Below are 22,287 nucleotides of genomic sequence, written 5' to 3' on the forward strand. Positions count from 1 at the left end.
AGCTGATAACGTATGTTACACTTGGCAGGTGACAATGGTAGCCTGATTCAGAATAAGAATAGTATTTGGAAGGAAGCCTGCATAGATCTCTCCATATTTTTGAATTGGGGATTTCTTGAATTTGAGGGTTCATGAAGATCTCAGGATGCATACCTTGTGAATGTCAAGGGTCTACTCTAATTAGTTCTCATGAGTGGTTTCTTCCTTATCTAATCAGAGAACATAATTTTCATCTTAAAAATCTACTACATGATAGCAATTTATTAATATTTATTAAGTGCCTTTGGGAAAAGTAACTTAGTGCCCAACCATAATTTAACTTAAAATGTGTTAGATTCTTATAATGAGCTTATATGATTTTCATATCAAGGTAGGGTGACTTAAATATTTTTTGAAAGAACAATTCATTATACTTCTGTTTGATCATTTCAAATGCTGTGCTTCCAAATTCAGCGTTATTTAAATAATCATAATCAGCAAAACTTGAGATCTCCATGAAAAACTGGCCATTTAATATAACTATCCCAAGCAATTCTAGTTTGCATATTCATCTCTCAATGAGTTTTCTGGAAAATCTGACAAAAGGATTTAAGGAATGATGGCAACCATTCTGATGGTAACTTTTAAAAAGCCACCTATAAATGTTATCAGTAAGAGGAGAATGCTGGCACTAAATGAAATGCCCCAGGGTTCTAAGTAGCTGAAATATTCAAGAGCAGAGTTACTTTCATACTAAAACTGCAACTTAAAAAAGCAAGATGGAAACTTTTCTTGGGGCAAGATAAGAACTAAATATCAGATACTGGATTGTAAGAAGAAGCACAGTTTTCCTATTTTATTGGTATGATGATATGCTAGAATGTCTTTTAGGTTCAAGATAGAATTACGTAATTACAGGCATTTAAAGTTACTCTTTTCTCAATCTGTGACTGTAGGGATACAGAGTAAGCAAAATGGACAAGATTACATGATGAGAGAAAGGAACAGGATGATAAGGAAACCAAGAGTATAGTAGAAAAGATGAAGGTAGCTGAGAAATTTTAAGAAAACCAACTGGAAATGTAGAATGCAGGATGAAACACATTAATAGAATCCACTGAGGAAACACAAGGAATCTTAAATGTAAGTGAATTTTAAAATAATTTCACTTTTTGTCTTTAATCATGTACTCACACTGTTCACTTTGTCATTCAATTTAGCTTGTAGAACACCTCCAAACATCTTAAGATAAAATTCACAGCCTAAGTCTTAAATCCTACGGAGAGCTCCCTTAACAATATTAATGTTCTATTTCTTTCTTCCTCTCACTTTAGTTAAGATAGAGAAGTCAAGGGAATATGTTCTTAGAATCCTAATGGATTACACAATGAAACACGTGCTTGGGTAGGTAAGAAAAGGGAAAATTTAACCTCCTAGAAAGCAGTTTTCTTCTAGATTTAATTTACGGGAACTCAGTATTAGGTATGCAATATACATTTACTTACACAATTAGAGACATAGCAATCTGAGAAATAGAAGTATGTTTACTAATTCTCCATTTTCTATTTAACATTCAAGTTAAAGTAACTTTTTTTCCCATTCATTATTGATGACTTTAGTACTGCAGATCCTAAGAGTTACTGTTGAATGACAAAGAAAGAGGGGGATTAAAAATCACCATGTTGCAATTCAACATTGTATGTATGAAAATGCTCATCCTCATGCACATTGCTTCTTTTGGCTGACAAGCTCCATCCCTTAAAAACTGTTCTGTTCCTTGACCTTCCTTGATATATTAAATGCTAATTTGGTTCTTCTTTTCTCCTCTTTTTTTTTTTCTCTGCTTCTTTATCTTCTTGCTCTAAAGAATGTGGATATTACTGAGCTCCTCTTGGTAAATCATCTTTCCCAGAAATCTCCACTCTCATGAATTCATCTATCACTTCTGGATTATTTCACAAATATTTGTCTCTGGCTATAACCTCTCTGTCAAGTTCTAATTTTCTAAATTTTTGCTACTTCAACTTGCTTTTCTTGCCATTACCTCAAACTCAGCATGTCTAAGGCTCAATTCATCATATGCCTATTTAAATAATTTTTTAAAAAGTTTATTCTTATTCCAGATCCCTCGCAATTCCCTTCCCCCAAAACATCCTCCAAATGTTCCATTGTTGACTAGATCTTCACAAAATACTGCTTTGATCATATCATTTGCTGATCAAAAACCTTTAAGGTCCCTGCTACCCAAACCATATAGTACATACTCGTTAGCTTGGCATTTAGGGTTCATAGCATCTATACAAGTATTTATTGAGCTCTATTATTCACTTGGCACTAGAGATGAGCAGGACATTCATGGTCCCTGCTGTCACAGAGCTCACAGTCTAGTAGGAAAGAAAAATGCTAAAATGTAAGTTTATATGTGGCAAGTGTGAAATATGGATGCTTTGGGGGCCTCTAGCGGGGGGGAGAGATTCTTTTTTTTTTTTTTTAAAGATTTTTATTTATTTATTGAGAGAGAGAGAATGATAGAGAGAGAGCATGAGTAGGGAAGAGGGTCAGAGGCAGAAGCAGACTCCCTGCTGAGCAGGGAGCCCAATGTGGGACTCGATCCAGGACTCCAGAATCATGACCTGAGCCGAAGGCAGGCGCTTAACCAACTGAGCCACCCAGGCGCCCCAGGGAGAGATTCTTGAGTAGTACCTAAAACACTCACTGTTGCTTTCTTATAAATTAGGCCTACATAATGAATAGTGAAAATTACGTCCAAACAAAAGGAACCATATTATAGAATTTTTATCATAACCTTGGATTAAATATCAATTTTCTGGAGATGCTCATAATGGGAATTATTTATCAACTCATTGTAAGTATAAGGTTTTATGCTAGTTACTTTATATAATATTCTTTTTAGTCTTCATAACAATCTTGCAAGATGGGTATCCTTATTCCTTTTTTAGAGATAAGGTAACAGCCTCCATGAGATAGACTCCAAGGACTCAACCCAAAGTCTTACTAATTAATTAAAGGCAAGGTAGGCTTCAGACTCAAAACATATGTTCCTTCTCCTACATGCCATGATTAGATCATACACAAGTTTTCGACACAAGGATACTTAGCAATGATGGACTGGACATCCTAGAGCCTCCTCCACACGGTGTCAGCCTTGAGCAGCTGGCCACAGGTGGCGACATCACAATATTTTGAGAAAGATTTTGTTCTGTAACATTCTTGTAAAACTGCCTATTTCAAGCTGCCTTTTAAGAAATGTTCTCTACTGCAATGGGAAAATCAGGACTATACAAAGCATAGTCAGTCCTTGTGAATAATTTTTAAGTTAAACTCTTTTAAAATTTATGATTTATGATATAAAAACAATGTATTAGAATTACTGCTTAACTTTTTGATACACAGGGAATATAAATAACAAAACAACTTAAACAAATCTTATTAAATTTTCTGCATCACAGTACATTGCCCTACTCAAATGATACTGCAAATTTCTTTATCATGTTATTTTCAGTATTTGAAACTAAATGTGTTTTAGCTTCTAATTCTTATGTACTAGAAATCAGAAATTATGTTGAAGAGGAAATATTCAGTATTATTCTTTACCACAGCATGCATGAACTTTTATAATTTCCTAAAACATATTTATCAATGTCTAATTCTATACCTACGGTTAGCATTTTCTCCCAGAATATATATCTCATTATTTATATTTTATACTTTATTCTTGATTTTTTCCTAGAATATGACATTTTAGAAGTGCTGATCAGTTTACTGCAGAATTTGTTTTGTCTGCAGGTGTTAATTTTAGCATTTTGAACTGAAGAAGTAGAGAAAGGTAGAAATTTGCTAAATTGTATTATATCACAACATATTTTAATGTAGATTATTAAAGTAATTACATAGGTAAAATAATTCTTCATGTAGTTTATATTTCTCCTAAAATTAATTTGTAAAATTAGTTCAAGGCATTAAACAGAACAAAGTTTCCTCAGATACTGTACAAAAAGATACTTGCACCGTGGTTTCCATGTATATGGGATTTAATACTTTGATTCCAAAACATTATTTTTGGCTATGGAATGCTAATAAAAAAGTGCTTTGTAACTGATAACAAACAAACAAACAAGCATACTCCTTAACTCATAAATTAATACCCAGCAAGATACAGCTATTCCTAAGAAATTAAGATGCCTATAACTTACTTCAAAAAAAATAAATCTGTAAGCACAGATTATAATATTTTGTCAATCAATTAGCCCAATGTCTTTATTTTAAAAATGTTGAGTGGCTTCCTTTAACTTAGGTGTCTAGTTTGTGGCAGAGTCAGAATAAGACCCCTAGGTTTAATTCACTTTTGCTTTTTATTCTTCCAATCTTCAACTATTTAACATAGTTATTAAAAAAAATGTTTAATTACCTATTGGAAAAGAGAACTTTATATTAGATTTTAACCTACAATGAAGGAAGTGATTACAATACTATATACTAATATTCATCTAAGATAGCAAAGCAATGTCATTTACCTTAAATTTACGTCTCTGCTCTGCACAGCTGTTGAAGAACCACAAGTCTGTCTCATGGCTGTAAATGTAACAAGAACAATAATGCGACCAATTTTCATACCTAAACTAAATTAAGTAGATTTGTCATAGGTTAGAAAACTGATAATGTATTTTACAAAAAAGATTTAAAATTTATAGATTATGGAAGTGTGCATGTGTGCATATGCATATGCAAATGTGTGTCTTTGTGTGCATGTGTGTTTTTAAAAAGAGTAAAAGAAATTCACTCTTTTTAATCTGGAAATTAGTTTCATGAAATTGAAAGCATTACTTATTCTCTTTGGTTAACTTTTCTTTTTATGGACCACTATGGGTATACCAACCAAGTCTAGGAAGTGCTAGGAGTAGATATTAATAAATATCACAAATCAAGATAAGAGGCTGTCTTCAGCTGTTATAGTATGTTTTCTGGGATACATAGTAAGCATGTAAAGAAGAAACATCTGGTAATGCTTAGGTTGGTATCAGCTCCCATTTGCATCACAATCTTTATATATTATTAATCAATATGTCATTAATCAATGTACCTACTGATTGGACCTATTCAACAGGTGTTTTATGTAATGAATAGAAAATGTAAACATGTTTCAAATACATATATTCAGATACCTGTACATGAAAGTGAAATTACTACACAATCGGTACTCAAGCTTGTCAGATGTGATTTTTTTTCTTTCCATTTTGTATTAGATAGGCTAATATCTATGCCATCTGTAGCACAAAACCCTGAAAAAATGTAAATGAGAAAGTAATAGTAGATAAATACTAGTCTGCTAGAAATAGACTCTCTACCATGTCACACTTCAAATCTGGCTACCACTTCTCAATATTTAAAAGAAATCAGTTGAGTGTAACAAGACCTAATATTGTTCTTGTGACTTGAGCCATCAAAACAGATTTTTTAAAAATCTGTATTTTTTCAAACTTCATAAAATAGTTCTCCATCAAAACTGTATTTTAAAATGAAAAACGAATACTCTCCTTTGGTCCTCTAAAAATGTGTGATGCCTGATAAAGCACAAACCACCATGATTTATTATCAAGCACCAAATACCTAGCCTTTGCAAGTGCAGATTTTGAAACATGTTCAATTATCTTTATGAATTTTAAGAGATAATCTGCACCAACTCTATTTTGAAAGATGGGTTAAACTCTTAGTTAAGCAGAAAAAGAACCAGACTGTAGAAAATCATAAAAGTTTTGAAGTGTTAATTTCATATTAAATGGTTAAAAATTTTAACAAAAATATTCAACCGTTTTCTTTAACATAAGTGGTAATAGTGCAACTCACAATAAATAGCATTTGCAGATGCAAGGATAAGCATTACCTAATATCCTCATTTAACAACATATGTAAACTAGTATAAAATGCTATTAGGTTTTAAACACAATCCCAGTATGTTTACCGTTGCTAAACTTATCAAATACTATGTATACTAAAACTTCAGGCTCACATTCTATTAACAGCAGTGTATTTTTTGGTGAACAGATAAGTCTTCATTCATTATTTCTAAATTCTCATTCATAAAAACCAACTGTTCATTCCTATGACATTTTGGCATTAGACCTGCTTAAAATACAAAATAATAAAAAAATGCTACAGTTTTATAATTTATACAATGGAGATACATTCATATTGATATGCATCATAAAACACTAAATATAAGTGACACAAGAAAAGTCTTTGTAGTAATGGTTAGCACCTGAAATTGTTAAAAGGTATTTAAATTACTTTCAATCACCCTTTCACAGTAAAATAACAAAATTGAGGACTTCTGCTCAAAATTTTATTTATACAACATCTGGTACATGAGCAACAATTTCTGATTTTAGAGTCATTAATATTCCTACATTATATGTGTGTGTTTTCTATGAAAAATTATGGATATTTTAGTTAAACAAAGTATCAAATCTTGCCTTCCAATACAACAACAACAAAAAAGAAAGAAAGAAAGAAAGAAAGAAAGAAAGAAAGAAAGAAAGAAAGAAAGAAAGAAAGAAAGAAAGAAAAAGAAAGGGAAAAAAAACTAAAGCCCAGCCATTCTTTCCAGAGATGCCCTGGTAACCAGCAATAAAGAAACTTCTACTGGACTTAGCTTTGGGGAGGAAGGAACAACTACTTTGTCTATTTTGTCAAGAGATATGTTAAAACAGAATTAGGACAATATGTATGTAGTGTTTTCCCAGTAGTCGAAACAATAAACTCCTACCTTTGGCTTACGCTGCCAGCATCTAAACCTCCTTTGCTATACCAACAACAGTGCAAAATTCCCACTCTGAAGCCACAGTGAGGGAAACATTTCATTTGCTATCTTCTGTGACTTCCATGTAAATTTTTCTCTGTTCATGCAAATGTATGGAGAGGCTGTCTTGGAATAAGACAATTCGATGGAAAGACTCCAATCACTGGCATTACTTGGGGAGAGATGAGGAAATTGTGTTGCCATAAAATTACTGATTAGTTTAAACAAAAGAGCGTGACATTTATTTTTAAAAAAATTAAAATGAATCTTCAACTCAGGCTGATTCAATACAACGTTTGCAATCATGGCAGACATTTGAACTTTAGACTACTGGAACACATCCCCTCTCCACAAGTCTTCCTTCTTCCCACCCACCTCCCACAAATGGGTTTGTTCCCAAGAATATATATTCTCATCTCAAATTTGTCTAGGGACCAAAAATTTAATCCAGTTTTTACATAATAAGTAGTTTCTGGATTGTGTAGATCAGTAGCCTGTAATTCTCTGTCATACATACTAAACTTCAGGAAGCCATCATATAAGACTTAGTTACTAACATCTGGGAGTACACCTGAAAATGAAAATAGACAGCTAGGCCATTAAAAAAATTCCGAGATTATTTGGGTAAAATAAAGCAACAAGAAAGATGCTTACTTTTTTTTCAAACTAAGCTTACCTTATTAGACATGTACATAGCACATGATTCAGGAAAAAGCATTGCTTATCTTTCAACAGAGCTGATAAACATTTTGAAAGATGTTTTATGTAACCTCAGATTCTACCTTCCAAACATTTAATAACTACACCCTAAAAATGTTTCTTCCCCCCAAACAATGTCCTATGTACTCTGGGTAAGATTATATTAAAGCAATGGTTATATTATGTAACAAAAAGTTACTTTAAAGGACATACATACTATCAGTTTCACAGGACAAACATGGTGAATAAGGACAACAAACTCCAGAATGTGTTTTTATAACTGTAGCAACAGCAATAACTCCTTGGCAAACTCAAACAGTTTTTTTGGCAACCCTGGAGGTTTTCTGCATTTGTCACTTGGATACAACTGCGGAGGGTTGTCTAAAACTGCTTTGTCTCCTTCCATACCATCTTACTATGGCTTTGCTTTTAAGGAAGAAATTTCACATTTTACTTTAACTTATTTGTGAATAAAATTCCGTTACAATCCCACAAGGGAGTTTTATATAAAACTTCTTATGCCTACATATCCTAAATGTGGTTTCTATATAATTTCTGTAATAAGTGACCTTGTAGACTTTTGAAATCTATGGGAATAGAAATTTTGTTTCCCTTTCAAGAAGATAAAATGAGCTCTCTTTTTGAATTAAAATTACTGACATATGCAAATGTAAAATTTTTCTGAATGTACACAACTGGGTCTGCACATTTGTTATCATTATGAGCATCTTTTAAAATAAGATCCCAAGGACAAGAATGCTTTACTAACCTGCAGTGGTCTCTGTTTATCACTGCTCTTAGGAGACTTCAATCCACTTGTTTGCTGCTGTAAGAGAAGTTGTCTTGCTGCTTGGAGAGCCTAGAAGTAAAAAGGGAGCAATATCTAAATACTTTGCTGAAGGGTAAATTGATTATCAATAATTGATTATTCCTTGGTTAATAGTAAAAGGCTTCAATGTATGAGAACCCCTTTCCCATCCTCCTTTCTAGAGAGAATTATTAAAGATCTTCTTCTAATGTGGTATAAAAATTCCACATATCACACATACACAACTTTACTTAAAGTCATGGAGATACATGTAATCCTGCAGGAAATAAAGTTAATTTGTTTAAAGTGCTTAAAGAGAAAAAAATCATAAACTGCATCAATAACCTCATTTCCACAAGGAACTTGTCTTTGAGTGTTCAACTAAAATGCCCACTCCCTTTTAAATTATCATTCAATTTGCATTTTCATATTACAATTTTGAAGCAAAAGCAGTAGACTTCAAGTGTTACCGGAAGCTGTAATTAAATTTGACAAATCAACATCAGATTATCTTGAAAGTGAATTAATAAGGATTTTCACTAAAGATTAAAAACACTTTTTTTGTACTTACAATTCAAGGGGAAACCTCTCCTTTGACAAAATAAAGTGCAGTTTTAATGCCAAATAAAATTGAGTGGTTTTCATTTGCATTCTTAGCAAAATCAGAGAACAAAGAAATTACCACTCAACCAATCAGGTTTGTTTCTATGTGTGACAGAATACCAATCAAAATAGAAGATGTTTTCATCTATTTTTCTGTTTTGTTTTGTTTTTTCCCATTCAGGAAAATAAAACTTAATATAAGAAATTATATTAAATTTCTTTTACAGGAGGAGGGACAGTTTGGTGAGTGTATTATATAAACATAAAAACGAGTACCCTAAAAAATACATATTGAGATGTTTTAAAAGTAGCAGTGTAAATTGAGGGGAAAAAAAACTTTTTAAGAGCCTCTCCTTTGCAAACTCCTTTTTTCTCTCAATAGCTGAGTTCAATGAACACTAATGATGAAATTTTTCAACACATACAACTAAAATAAATCATTGCCCTACTCTGTTATTCGGTGCTTTAGAATACGAGGTAAATTCTTCATGATGGGAGAAATATCTTAGATCAATATTCTACTATGATAATTGAGATTCTAAGCTGATAAAAAAGTACAATTTTGATTGGAATCAATGATCTGGTTTTTAAGAGAGTTTCTAGTATCCATGACAACAGTTGCTTTGACAAGATGTGCATATGGCATTACACTGCCAGCCGGTGTGAACAATGTTTGAACTACTGCATTGAGATGCTGAGCAAACAGAAAAAGTTGCCACGTCTTAACCCTCAGGGAAGGCAGTCATCCCCTGATCAATTATGAAAAGACAGAGAGAGGGCTGCTACAGTCTGGCTCCAAGCAAGTTCTCGGAGAAGGCAGGCAGACATAGAAACCAAAGTAAACAAACTGAAGGCACGAGCACCATCCCCTAACAACACTGATTTGTCTTCCCGGAGCAGGATCTGGCCTAGTTTGTAAAGCACACTTTTTACATTTGGAGACACACTCACTCATAGCAATCTTTTGTGTTTTGTTTTTTGTTTTTTCCCAATTTTCAAGTAATTCCAACCCTAAATGTTTCTAAGGATGGCACATTCCAGTGAACTCAGGCAATTTTATTATAAAGTTCACTTTGAAAAAAAAAAAAAAAAGACCAAATAAAAAATTCCACAAATACTTGATTATCACCAAACTTAGTTTAAAATATTTCACTTAATATTCTAAATAATACAACTTTCCTTTTTTAAGCCGCAACCTATGAAATAACTCCAAATGACATTTTTTAAGTGGAAATTACTATAGGGTGACCTAGGCTGTATTGTGTCTATGTGAAACTCTCAAAGAAAAAAAAAAATCCGTCAACTACTTTCGCCTTAGATGCCAAAATCCACATCAACTTTGCCTAATTTTTTTCATAAGATTATTATTTCCCTTTGAGTTCATCAGTTTATTTTGTATAAATGGAGTCTTAGTTTATATTTAATTCTGTAGCTATTTATTATTCTTGAAGGAGTCTAATGAACACAGTTCTGAATCTTGAAATCATGCATGGCTGGGACTAAAAGCACTCTTAGAAATCGTCTACTCTGATGTCCTCAGTTTAGCAAATGAGAATAATGAGGCCTAGAGTAATCAAGTGTTTTGTTCTAGGTCTCCTGCTTCCAGGCCAGAGTGCATTCCAGTGGGCCATACTGTCTCTGTCCCATCAAAGAAACCATTAGATGGCAATGAATAAAACCCTAGTAAAAGAGAACATGTGGCACCATGATGAATTATTTTCACCTGTAAAGAGAGAATATTCATTTATTAAAACCTAAAAGAAAAACTACAACATAATCTTTTTATGTTTGAATATGTAAGTGTTTGAATGGAACAACCACCACCGAATATATATTGTTTTTATGGCTAAGTGTTTCTGCCGTCCTTGACTTGGGTTTCACCATACACTCTACCAATACCTGATGGAACTCTAAACTCTTGTAACCCTCTGATCATTTCACCAGTTATTACAAATAAACTAAAGAATTCTAGAGCTGGACATAAGCCTTACAGATTGTTTAGCTTAGCCTTCATACCCTGTAGACAAGTGACTGAAGAACCAATAATACGACAATTACTTGATTAAAGTCCAAAGCAGTAGCACAGTTTGGTCAAAAGTTCAGGCTCTTGTCTCCCAAGCCTAGGACCCTATTCATTTCATCACCCTGCATGATGTTCATTCAGCCCAACCCAAACAAGTAACCCAGTGGAATATGTAACACCCAGTGGCTATAGAAAGACACTGGAAAATTAGATTAGAATTGCAGCTCACGAAAATCTCACTGGACAAAAGCATACATGTACACTGTTTTTAAAGGAGTAATAATTATAATGGAATATGACCAATGGCCGGTTAAACTTTTAAAGTACCTTGGTTTCCGTATACACTTAGAGTTATCTTCAAAATAATCCGGGATCATCATTCAATACAAATTCTTATGAAAAAGGACCACTTGCCTATCTCAACATTCTTTTAGTAGCAGTAGAGACTGCTATAGTAAACATAAGAGGTGGGAGAACAAAAAGAACTCCAAGAGATCAGGATGATTTAAAACTCATAAGCAAGAATCTTTGGCAGTTTGCATTCTCACGGCAGGCATCGCATGACATTTTTATTCCCAGTATTCTGGATATCACTTTAGGACTGCATTTCAATAAACAATTGCTCAGAGACATTTAGTTCATCTTTGTAATTTATTATTGTACCGACGCAAAAGATGAAAGATTATGAGATAAAATACTTTCATCAATATAAGGTGTTAGGTGTCAAATTACATAAAATATTAATTTGAAAATCACTTGCCCACTTCAGTTGGTAAATAGAAAAGATAAATTCCAGGACTAGGCATTAAGTTCTACGAGCTGTTTAGGTATTTATATGATTACCCTCTGCAAAAACAAAAACAAAACTTAGAACAAAAGGCAAGAGATGTTTACAAAATCTCCTGTAATAATGACTGAGTGTGATTCTAGTGAACAACAAGAAAGAGGTTTCTAAGGCAGCCAAGCCATATCTAGTTTCCAAAAACACATTTGTTTTGAATTAAGAGTGCACTTTACTTAATGAAGTTATCTAATTTTAGTAAAGCTAAAAAAAAACTAAGGACATTTTAAAAATTGGAATCAGATTAAATTAAAATATCTTGAAAAGATGACTAAAAATCTTTCTAATAGATTAAAGATATACTTTGTGTTAGGCTGCCGAGGTGTGGGTATGCACAAGTTTTTCAGAATTCAGTGCATCTTGCTCTAAAAAGTGTGCTACATTTTATGTTAACTAACTGGAATTTAAATAAAAACTTAAAAAATAATCATTGAAAACACCATTCCTAATTGTTACTGTTTAATTTCAAATAAATTAAAATTCTGTAAGAAAAAGTCCAAGCATAGCACCCTTCCACAACTGTAATAACTTTATGATACCTATGAATCTCATATACAGAGAGTAACTCTAGTGAGGAGGTCATTATGAGAATTAAGAGTAAAAAAGCTTTGTAACCTGTCAGATCAATACTGTTTTCTTATGAAGAACACTGAAAACTTTCACCAGAAGTAAAATTGTTTGAGAATAGCTTAGAAACACCCAGTGAAACAAAAAAATGTTGAGTATCCTAAGGTTTATAAATAACTTCTTTTTTTTCAAAGCAAATATATGTATATTTTGGGAGAAAACAGACATCACTCATATCTCTCCCCATAAAAATAGGAATGCTTAACCTATCAGCCTGTTGCATTTGAGACATTAAAATGAAAAATGACATCTACACCCATTAATATCTTCAATGTATAAACAGCACAGCATGACACATTCTTGAGAGCTGAAGGCTACAAAATCTCTCTGAAACATAAATAACAAAGCACTCAGAAGCATATTTGATGTTGATATTCATCTCTGAGAAAAACACTGCTGCCTAGGCTTCTTATGAAAATAGATGCAGCCCAAATGGATCTCCTGTAATTGGTTTCAGATAGCGAGGTCAGAAGAAATATGATACAAGAAACGATTATGCGGAACAGGCAAAACAAGAATGTTTACACAGGCACTCCCTAGTTATACTGACAAGGGGTGTATACTTTGCAGATAACCAGAACCAAAAAAAAAAAAAAAATTACCAGCAGGACATTCAAAATTTTGCTCCTCATACTCACATGTTTTAATCTTTAACTTATGATGCCTTTAACATGTTACTTTGAATACTGAATGTAAAATAAGTTTTCAAACAGAATTTCATTGTCTAATTATTTTCACAAGTGTGGTTGATAAAAAGCATATTCGGATCCTTCCACAAAGGACATGAATTCCTATTCTGTTCAGCCTTTCCTTGCATTATGTTCCCACTAAAGAGAATATACTGATAAATGTAATCTGAAGTCTCATAATGCTATTTAATAGAAGAAAATTAATCATCTAATTGTCATATCCTATTTTCAAACAGCAATCTATCAGAGTGAAATTATGCATCTGTAGCTATTGACCTTTCATTTTATCATGGCTGATCCATAATTAGACTAAGTTTGTTGGGAAAAAAAGCTAATTGCTAAAAAATGTTTTTTACAATAATTGTTATTTTTGTTTTACAGTATATCTTACATAAAGTTAAAGAATAAATGTGTGGATATATTGTGTTCGTAGTGTGGACTACTAGGGGAATCAAGTTGAGAAGCTCTTTTATTTCATGGTACTATAATAAGAGTCAGTAATTAATTATAAAGCATCCTATTTACCAAATGTCAGGCTGTTCTGGCTCACATTCATGATGTAGATCCAAAGGAGAGGCAGTTGAGGTACTGAATATGTGATGGAATGGATTCTTAAGTCATCCTCAGAAGCTCTAACAAAATCCTCAAGGTTCAGACCCAAACCCAATATTCAGTATCTTTTAGGATGGCTCCAAACTCCCAAATAAGCTCAGAGACCCTTCTGTAAAAGAAACCTGTGAATTAATGCTAACTAATGGCTAAGACAGGTTTTGTTTTTTCAGGTCTGGAATCAGACACTCAGTTTAATAGGATGAATACCTTCTCCTCCTTAGAGCTGGCATTCCACAGGCTACAGTAAATAATACTAAGCAGCCTGGTATTCATATTTCTATTTTCTTTATTATTCTACTGCTAATAATAATGAATTGCTAATGGAACCCATAAAGAACATTAATATAATCTATACCAATACTAAATACAATTCCTGCTCACAAATTAAGGAAATCTGTCCAACTTCAAAAGTCCCAAGTATGAAAGGTAAAAAGGAATTGGAACTAATTTTATTAAAATTATGAAAATTAAGATTTTTACAATACTTCTTTATTATGGGACATGTTCCAGGAACTACAATGGTTTATGTGCATTCTCTCAGTCATTTCTCTTTCTGCTATAAAATATGTTATTACTTTTCCAAACATACTTTGGGTTTACTTTTTATTTCTCACATAGCTACAGTTGCTTTTTTTCCCTCATTATGAGGCCAATACCATCTTTAGTTTGGATATGGACTGAAGACCTATTACTGCTACACTGTTATAATGTCAACTGGCACACTAGATACTAAATGAAAATACATGCTGCTAAATTATAGTATAATATCTGAAAGTAAACTATTATTTGAATCCTGTATTCTGGATTTCCTCCTCAATTTAATAATAATAAAACTACAAAAGAGCTAGAATTTGGGAGTGTTTGTAAGAATAAAATACATCAAAAATTACTTGTCATTAAAAAATTTTTTGCAACTATGTTTCATGTACCAAGCAAAGAACTAAGCATTACACACTTGTGGCAGTAGGAGGTGGGTGATGTGACATTGTTTTTACCTTCAAAGAGCTTTGTGTCTAATAAGAAACATTTGGTGTAAAGTCAAAAGGTCATAAAAAGTGTTTTTAAAACATTTCAGTGGTTCATAAGTTGAAGAAATTATTTTCAGTTGGGAAGCTTAGATAAATTTTTATGGGGATGCAAAATTGGGATGAACTAATATGACAGTTCATCTTGAAAAGGTGACAGAACATGGCCACACCAAGGAGAGGCAAAGAATATGTGAGATCATACACAGTGAAAAGAAAATAACTAATCTTGAATAAAGCATGTGCTTAGCTTAGGAGCTAGTTAAACATCATGGGAAGGTGGGTTGGAGCTAATTAATGGACATAACTAAACACTCAATGGCAGAAAGTCTTCATATTATTTAGAAGATAAAGGCAGATGTTGCTAAATCTGCAAATGCTGAAATAAGTCTGACCCCACGACAATATTGAGGTCCTGAACCTACCTAGGTTCAGAGTGACCGGGCTGAAAACAGGTTCCCCAAAGTAAGATTAGACAGCATTTAGGACAAAGGGAAAGTATTAGATTGCTGGTAAAGAGTAAAGAGAGGGAAGACCCAGACTTAGGGAATATCTACATTTTGTTTAGAGATGAGATAGCAAAAAGGAAGACAATGCACAGTCACAGAAGTTGAAAGACTTCTGGAGAATGTTTAACATAGAATAACCATGTGACTCAGTAATTCCACTTCTAGGTATATACCCAAGAGAAATGAAGACATATGTCTATACAAACAGTTAAACATGAATATTCATAGCAGCTTTATTCTTAATAACCAAAAGGTGGAAACAACCCACATGCCCATCAACTTATGAATGGATAAACAAAATGTGGTCCATCCATATATTACTCAGCCATAAAAGGGAGTGAAGTATTGATAGATTCCATAACATGGATGAACCTTGAGAACATTATGTTAAGTGGAAAAAGTCAGTCACAAAGACCACATATTGTATAAATCATTTATATGAAATGTTCAGAATAGGCAAAACCGTAGAGACAAAATTGATTAGTGGTTGCCAGGGGCTAGAGGGAGGAGATAAAATGCAGTGACTGCTAATGAGTATGGGGTTTCTTTTTAGGAGGTGTGTGAAAATATTCGGGAATCAGACAGTGGTAATAGTTGCACAACCTTGTGAATATACTAAAATCCACTGAAATATATAATTTAAAAGGATAAATTTTATGGTATATAAATTACATCTCATTAAAACATATATTTAAATAAAAGAATTACGATGTTAATTATATCTCAATAAAACTGGGAAAAATAGAAAATAGCCAAAAAAAAAAAAAAAAAAGAAATTGTGAAGGGAGAAGATGAATGGGTTCTCAAACCCCAAAACTCAAAGAGGCTAAGGATTAATGAAAGTTCTTGTTGATTTGATCATTTGCATGTGACCTATCAGACAGCAGTTCCCACAGAGTACTGAAATAGAAATTGGGCTGCAGGGAATTATAGGGGAAAACCATGGCCATGAGTGCAATCAATTCTTCTGATAAGTTCTGCGAAGACCAAAATAAAAGCAAAATATAGTTTGAGAGGTTATGTGTGTGTGTTTGTTTTAAAGACACTTTGCTAATAAGCTAAGAGGGAGCAACAGAAGCTGTAAGAGGTAAGAGAACTGAGAAAGTTACCGGAGGGGATGTCAAAGGGCTAAACCAAGGAGCAGGAGCAGGTGACAGCCTTGTAGGGAGAAGAATCACATCTTGCTCCCAGACAAGTTGGAAGAGAAGGGAGGATAGGTGACTTTGCCAGGCAGAGGTAGGAAGAGGAGAGAGTTCACGCTGAACAGTCTCAATTAATTCAGACAGTAAGAAAGTGCAGTTACCTACTGAGAAGGAGAGAAAGATTGGAATTGCTGAGGAAACAAAACTGAGGAAGCTTTTCTCTCATTGCTCTGGGAAATACAGCTAGGAGAGTAAAAACTGGCATTTAAAATGTTGTTGGAGTAGGAGATGTACTTCCACAGACACTGATGACATATAGATATACGGAGGTCTTCTGAAATGTTGCCTCCATAACTAAATAAAGAACTACTTACTTTCCCACTGTTCTAATTTGGGATCATCACTACTCAGAATCTTTTTCTACTTTTAACGTGGCCAAGGGGCCTGGCACCTCCAATTATATCAAGTATTAGCTGAAGAGTCACTTACAATATGTGCTATGTTATTGTGCATTCTGAGGACTGGTTGTCTTTAGTTTTTAAAAGATAGCAAAATAAAATATATGTGTGATGCAGATACCACTGGCAGGGCTGACTATTCAGAAGTTTCTCTTTGCAACTAGGAGAGAAAATATGATGTAATGGTACGGACTAGATTTCAGGCGACATTCTTTTGCCTTTTATTAGTTGATGAACTTGGACTACCTAATCACACTGAGCATTCATTTTCTCATCTATCAGATGCAGTTAATAATATTTACCATTGACTATAGGAGAGTGGTGAAATCAGAGAGGATAATGTATTTGGAAGTATTTTAAAAGCTAAAGTATAAAGTAATATTATTTCAAGTGAAGACTTTTGAAATTATGTCATTCCTCCAGTGGATATCAGTTCTTCCATGTGTAAGTACTGGTCAATTGAGACCCACTACTGATTTTTAGCTTTATAAAGATTGCTAAATAGGTATGTGCATTTTAACTAATAGGCCTGGCACATAGTAATTCCTGAAAGTTTACCTCAATATTTATTTAGTTCTCCTATTCAGTAGAAAAATGTCTCATTGGGTAGGAAAAATATCTTAACAGTTTCATGTCCTATCATATTTTGCAAAGTTGTATTTTAATCTCTGCTGAGACCGAAATGATTTTTATCTTTACAAATGAACTGGTGAGCTACACCCCTCCCCTCTCCCAGGTCCACTTCACCATTGCTATGGGATCACCTGCCCTCAAGGATCTTTTAATATGGCAGGAAAGATAAAAATATATTCAATATAACCACACTGCAATGCAGAAATGTGCTGCATGCCATTAAAAGGTACAAAAAGGCTATAGGGGTTCAGGAAAGACAAAAAGGGAAAACAAGAATTAATGCTTGGTCAGTGCTCATTATCTGCCAGCTATCATTCTAAATTCTCGCACATACTATCTCATTTCATCCTTGAAACACTCTCCTTTATTACAGAAGTGTAAACTGCAGCTCAGAGTAGTTAGGTTATATGTTCAAGCTGTTTCACATACCCTTGAAATGGTGTCAGAGATCTGAAGGACTAACTGGCTAACTAACTGCGAAACTAATGCCCTTTCTACAAGGAGTAGTGAGGAAGAGTATATCATTAAAGAGACTTTTATTTGATAAAAAAAATAAGTAAAAAATCTTTGGGCATAAGGAGGACAAGATGAATTCTGAGTCATTAACAACATTGCTGGTTATGTCAACTAGAACAACAAAGAATTTCAAGATCCCAATCATGTTGTTTTTCTTTTTCCTTCTTCTTCACGAGGAGAATTAGACATACAAGCTTACGTACTAAAGGCAATTCACTATCCTTAAAAGACAGTGTCTTTGAAGTTATTAACACTTGATTCATGATGGCAGTTCCAAACAAAAAACCAATATTAAAGATAAAAACATTTTAATAATCATCTTCTATCACAACCAGACACAAAACAGTATCATCTGCTAACAGGCATTAAGTAATCTGTACTATGTTCTGTTGGGTTTAGAAGTAGGGTTGCCAGACAAAATAGAGGATGCCCAGTTAAGTTTGAAATTATTTGTATTTTTACTTGCTAAATTTGGCAATCCTAGTCACAAAAGTCTTTCAGAATATGTTGCCAAGACATGGGGATTTTTTTAATACTGAGTTTTTCATTTAAAGGTAAATTCTTTTTTATTTTTTTTTTTTTGAGAGAGAGTGAGCATGTGTGGGAATGGTGGTGGGGGGGCAGGCAGAGGTAGAGGGAGAGAGAGAATGTTAAGCAGTCTTAAGCAGGTGCTGTGCTGGGCATGGGGCTCCTATCTCACAACCCTGAAATCATGACCTGAGCTGAAATCAAGAGTCGGATGCTTGACTGAGCCACCCAGGGACCCCTAAAGGTAAATTCTATTCCTTTCATCAGTGGAAATCTTTTTTCAGTCCTAGTGAGTAAATGATGTCATCTTAGCCATATTTTATAGGTGAGTCAGGGAGTGACTTGGGGGCTTGGTCTGCTTTCCTGTGAGAGAGGATGTTCATGTGGCCACAAATGCATAGCGAAAGGAGGAGGTAGACCACTCCAAAGGAAAAGTAAGTGCACCAGTTTTTGGAAAAGCCAGACCAAGAAAAGCAGAGGGAAAGTTTCTTTTAGAGTTTATATTCTTGCTTCCTGCAATTGAGACACAGATGAGAAAAATGTAAAACTCTGGCTATCACTCTCCCTTCAGCAAGGATGAGGCTCAGTAGCCAGGAACCCTGAGGCAAAGATTATGACCCTGCTTGGCATGGAGGGGAGGAAATGCTACAGCAGATCTAAAGGAAAAGAGCCTTGAGGCAGAGAGCCTCTGCCTACTTAACCCAGAAGCTAACTAGGCCAGTCCCAGAGGAGGAAGAGATAGTGAGAGCAAAACCACTTGAGAAGGGAGAGGCCTTGATTAGTTCAGGTGCAGACAGAGTGGGTTGCAAACCACTAAAGGAAAGCGCTTACAGCGAAAATTAGAGTGTTCTTAGAAACAAAATGACACAGGGGCACCTGGATGGCTCAGATGGTTAAGCATCTGCCTTCGGCTCAGGTCATGATCCCAGGGTGCTGGGATCAAGCCCCATGTCCCGTTCCTGGCTCGGTGGGGAGCCTGCTTCTCCCTCTCCCTCTGCCTCTCCTCCTGCTCACACTCTCTCTCTCTCTCTCTGTATCTCTGTGTCTCAAATGAATAAACAAAAAAAAAATCTTAAAAAAAAAAAAAAAAGAAACAAAATGACAGAGTGCCAAAGAGGCCTCAGAAATTCCAAGTTCTAATTCTAGCACCCTTCTGGGTTTCTAAATGACCTCATCCCCATCAATGATGAACTCTGAATACAAACATTCCTTCTTCCCAAGCAGTTTACAATTTACTAGTCTTTAGGGCAATCTAAAGGGCAAAACATAAACTCAGAAGAGAAGAAATGCTAGTCATTGACAACCAACTGCTGATTAAGCACTGCATTATTCAAAAAATACTGATTGAATGAATGGAAGAAGGAATACATTTATAGTAAGATCATAGAATTTTGTGTTTTTAGGCTACATAATTCACAGTGTAAATTATGAAGCACATGTATGCCTGTGTAATATAGTTTGAAGCAAATTCCCAAAGATTAGATTTTAGAGATCTTGGACAAACTCCCCTTAGAGAAAAATCCAGGGCATTTCCATTGTGTTCCAGCTATCACAGAGTTTAGGTTAGATTATCTTCAGCATATGAAGTGGCAAATTGTAGTAATTAAGTATAAGGTACATACAAGTGTTATTTTGAATAAAATAAAATGTAAACTAATGGTGGTAATAAGCATCATCTTAATACATCAATAACTATGTTTCTAGGTAATTTTTTTGGAGTCTTCTGGGCTTTTGCCCTAAAAATCTTCTTAAGCTCTGAGTTTTTAAAATTTAACTCTATCAAAAAGGTTAAAATATTTTTCTGATTTAAAAATCATTTCTTATATTTAATTATCTGTAATATGACTCTTAGAAAATATGTATATAAATAAAAAATTATAATAGCCACTTAGAAAATAGTGTCCCTGGGGAGAAATCAACAGTTTAAGAAGTAGAAGATAAGAGCGCCCAGAAAGGTTTTTTGTTTTTGGGAAATGTCTTGATAAAAAACGAAGTTCCTAAAGTTGACTATCCCTCTACTATTTCATTTTCACTCCTTAGCTTATTTCCTTTACCACAATGAGCCCTAAGACTAGGAAGGTTGGGAGAAAGAAAAAGTTTCTCCTTTCCTTGTCAGTTCTTCTACCAGATGTTGGTCGATGGCCCACTTATTTATTTAATCCCCCCGCCCCAAATGCTTTATTGTTTCCATTTGGTCCATGGCTTGGGAGAGGACTCCAGGTGGTTAAAAAGCTGCCTAGGGGCTGTAGGGAGAGGCTGAGGCACAAACCATGGCACCGAGATGAGGCCAGAAGGGGACCCTTAAAAGCTGTTGGGCTTCAGAGGCGCCTAGTCAAGCTTGAGGGTGAGCCTTTCTTTTCTTTTCTAATATTTTATTTATTTATTTATTTTTGTTAATTTATTTATTCAGAGCGTGCACACTGGGGGAAGGGCAGAGGGAGAGGGAGAGAAAGAATCTTAAGCAGACTTCGCACTGAGCATGGAGCCCGACGTGGGGCTGACCTGAGCCCAAATCAAGAGTCCAGCGCTTAACTGACTGAGCCACCCAGGTGCCCCTGAGGGTGAGCCTTTTGAGGAGATACTTGCCCAGCCCAACATGGGGTGGCCCACTTTTTGAAGATACACATAAAATCCAACCCCAGGGAGCAAGTTTGTGCATCCTGCATTAGCACAAGTGACTTTTTTATTAAAAAAAACTCAAGTCATCTCATACTTCTATTTGTTAGGTGAACATGTTCGTTTACCCTTAGTGTCTAGTACTGTAAGCTCCTTAAGGGCTAGACATGTTTCTAAAGAATCTTTATGTCCCCAAGAATGTACAACACAGTAGCCTGCACCTTGTGACTCAAAAGATACTTAACTGAAAAGTATGTTTTTTTAGACATTTCTAAACTTGTAGAACACACCAAGAATTTAGCTGATTCCAGATATTTGAGATGTAACTTGTACACCAACAGAAGAAACTTCGCATTCCCTCTAGGAGTAGTCACCATGCCTTGCACATGGTAGGTGCTCTCAGACATCTACACTGATGACTCTAGAAGATTCACTGGTGATCTACCATGACACTGAAATGAACACAGATAAGACTTCTTTCCCTTTATAGAGTGATATTAAAATTTTTTATCCATGACTTTTCCGAAGTGTATTATCTCTTTCATTATTTTCTTAACAGTCACAATCCAAAAAATTACTACTGATTGTCAGAAAAGCTTTACCTCATTTTCTTCAGTTAGAGTCTTTCAATTATTTTAGGCATAGGCCTAGAAAAATAATCCATACATGTGGGCATCATTGTTATTAAGAATTTGTTTACATAAAAATGTATTTTCCACACTTTTCCAGATTCAGTTATGTACAAAATTACAGTTTTATTAAGACCTTTTTAATATTCCTAATGCCCAAGTATATATCTTTAGGTAAAGAGGTACTCTATGTGAAAGAATAACTAATTTAGGCAAAGACAATACAGTTGTTTCGACTTAAAAATCAGAAAAATTCAAATTCACCAAAGCACACATTAGTTTCAATACTTAAAAAGCTCTTCTTCATTTAGCATAATTCCCTTCCAATAGATATTTTCACTTTTTCAATTTTTGCAATTATCAGTAACGCTGCAATGAACTTCCTTATAATTCTGCCTTGCAATTATCTTTCAAAAGTTTAATCTTGGGGTCAAGCCATATTCAGATATTGCATTTTGGCACACATTACCATAATGCTTCCCCAGAATGGCTGTATCCATTTGCAATACCACCAGCGGATGAGACTGTCTGTT

At 34.4% G+C, this 22,287-nt stretch overlaps 1 protein-coding gene across 1 annotated transcript in view; it reads right to left on the minus strand.

Annotated features, from left to right (window-relative positions):
- The window catches only part of FOXP2 (forkhead box P2), a 541,506-nt gene that overhangs the window by 143,161 nt on the left and 376,058 nt on the right, over positions 1–22,287 (minus strand). Inside the window, exon 5 of the mRNA XM_032401732.1 lies at positions 8,265–8,354. Within this exon, the coding sequence (XP_032257623.1) occupies positions 8,265–8,354 (90 nt within the window). The remainder of the gene's footprint in view (positions 1–8,264; positions 8,355–22,287) is intronic.

The sequence above is a fragment of the Phoca vitulina genome, unplaced genomic scaffold (assembly GCF_004348235.1).
Source record: "Phoca vitulina isolate PV1807 unplaced genomic scaffold, GSC_HSeal_1.0 scaffold4, whole genome shotgun sequence".
Lineage (NCBI taxonomy): Eukaryota > Metazoa > Chordata > Mammalia > Carnivora > Phocidae > Phoca > Phoca vitulina.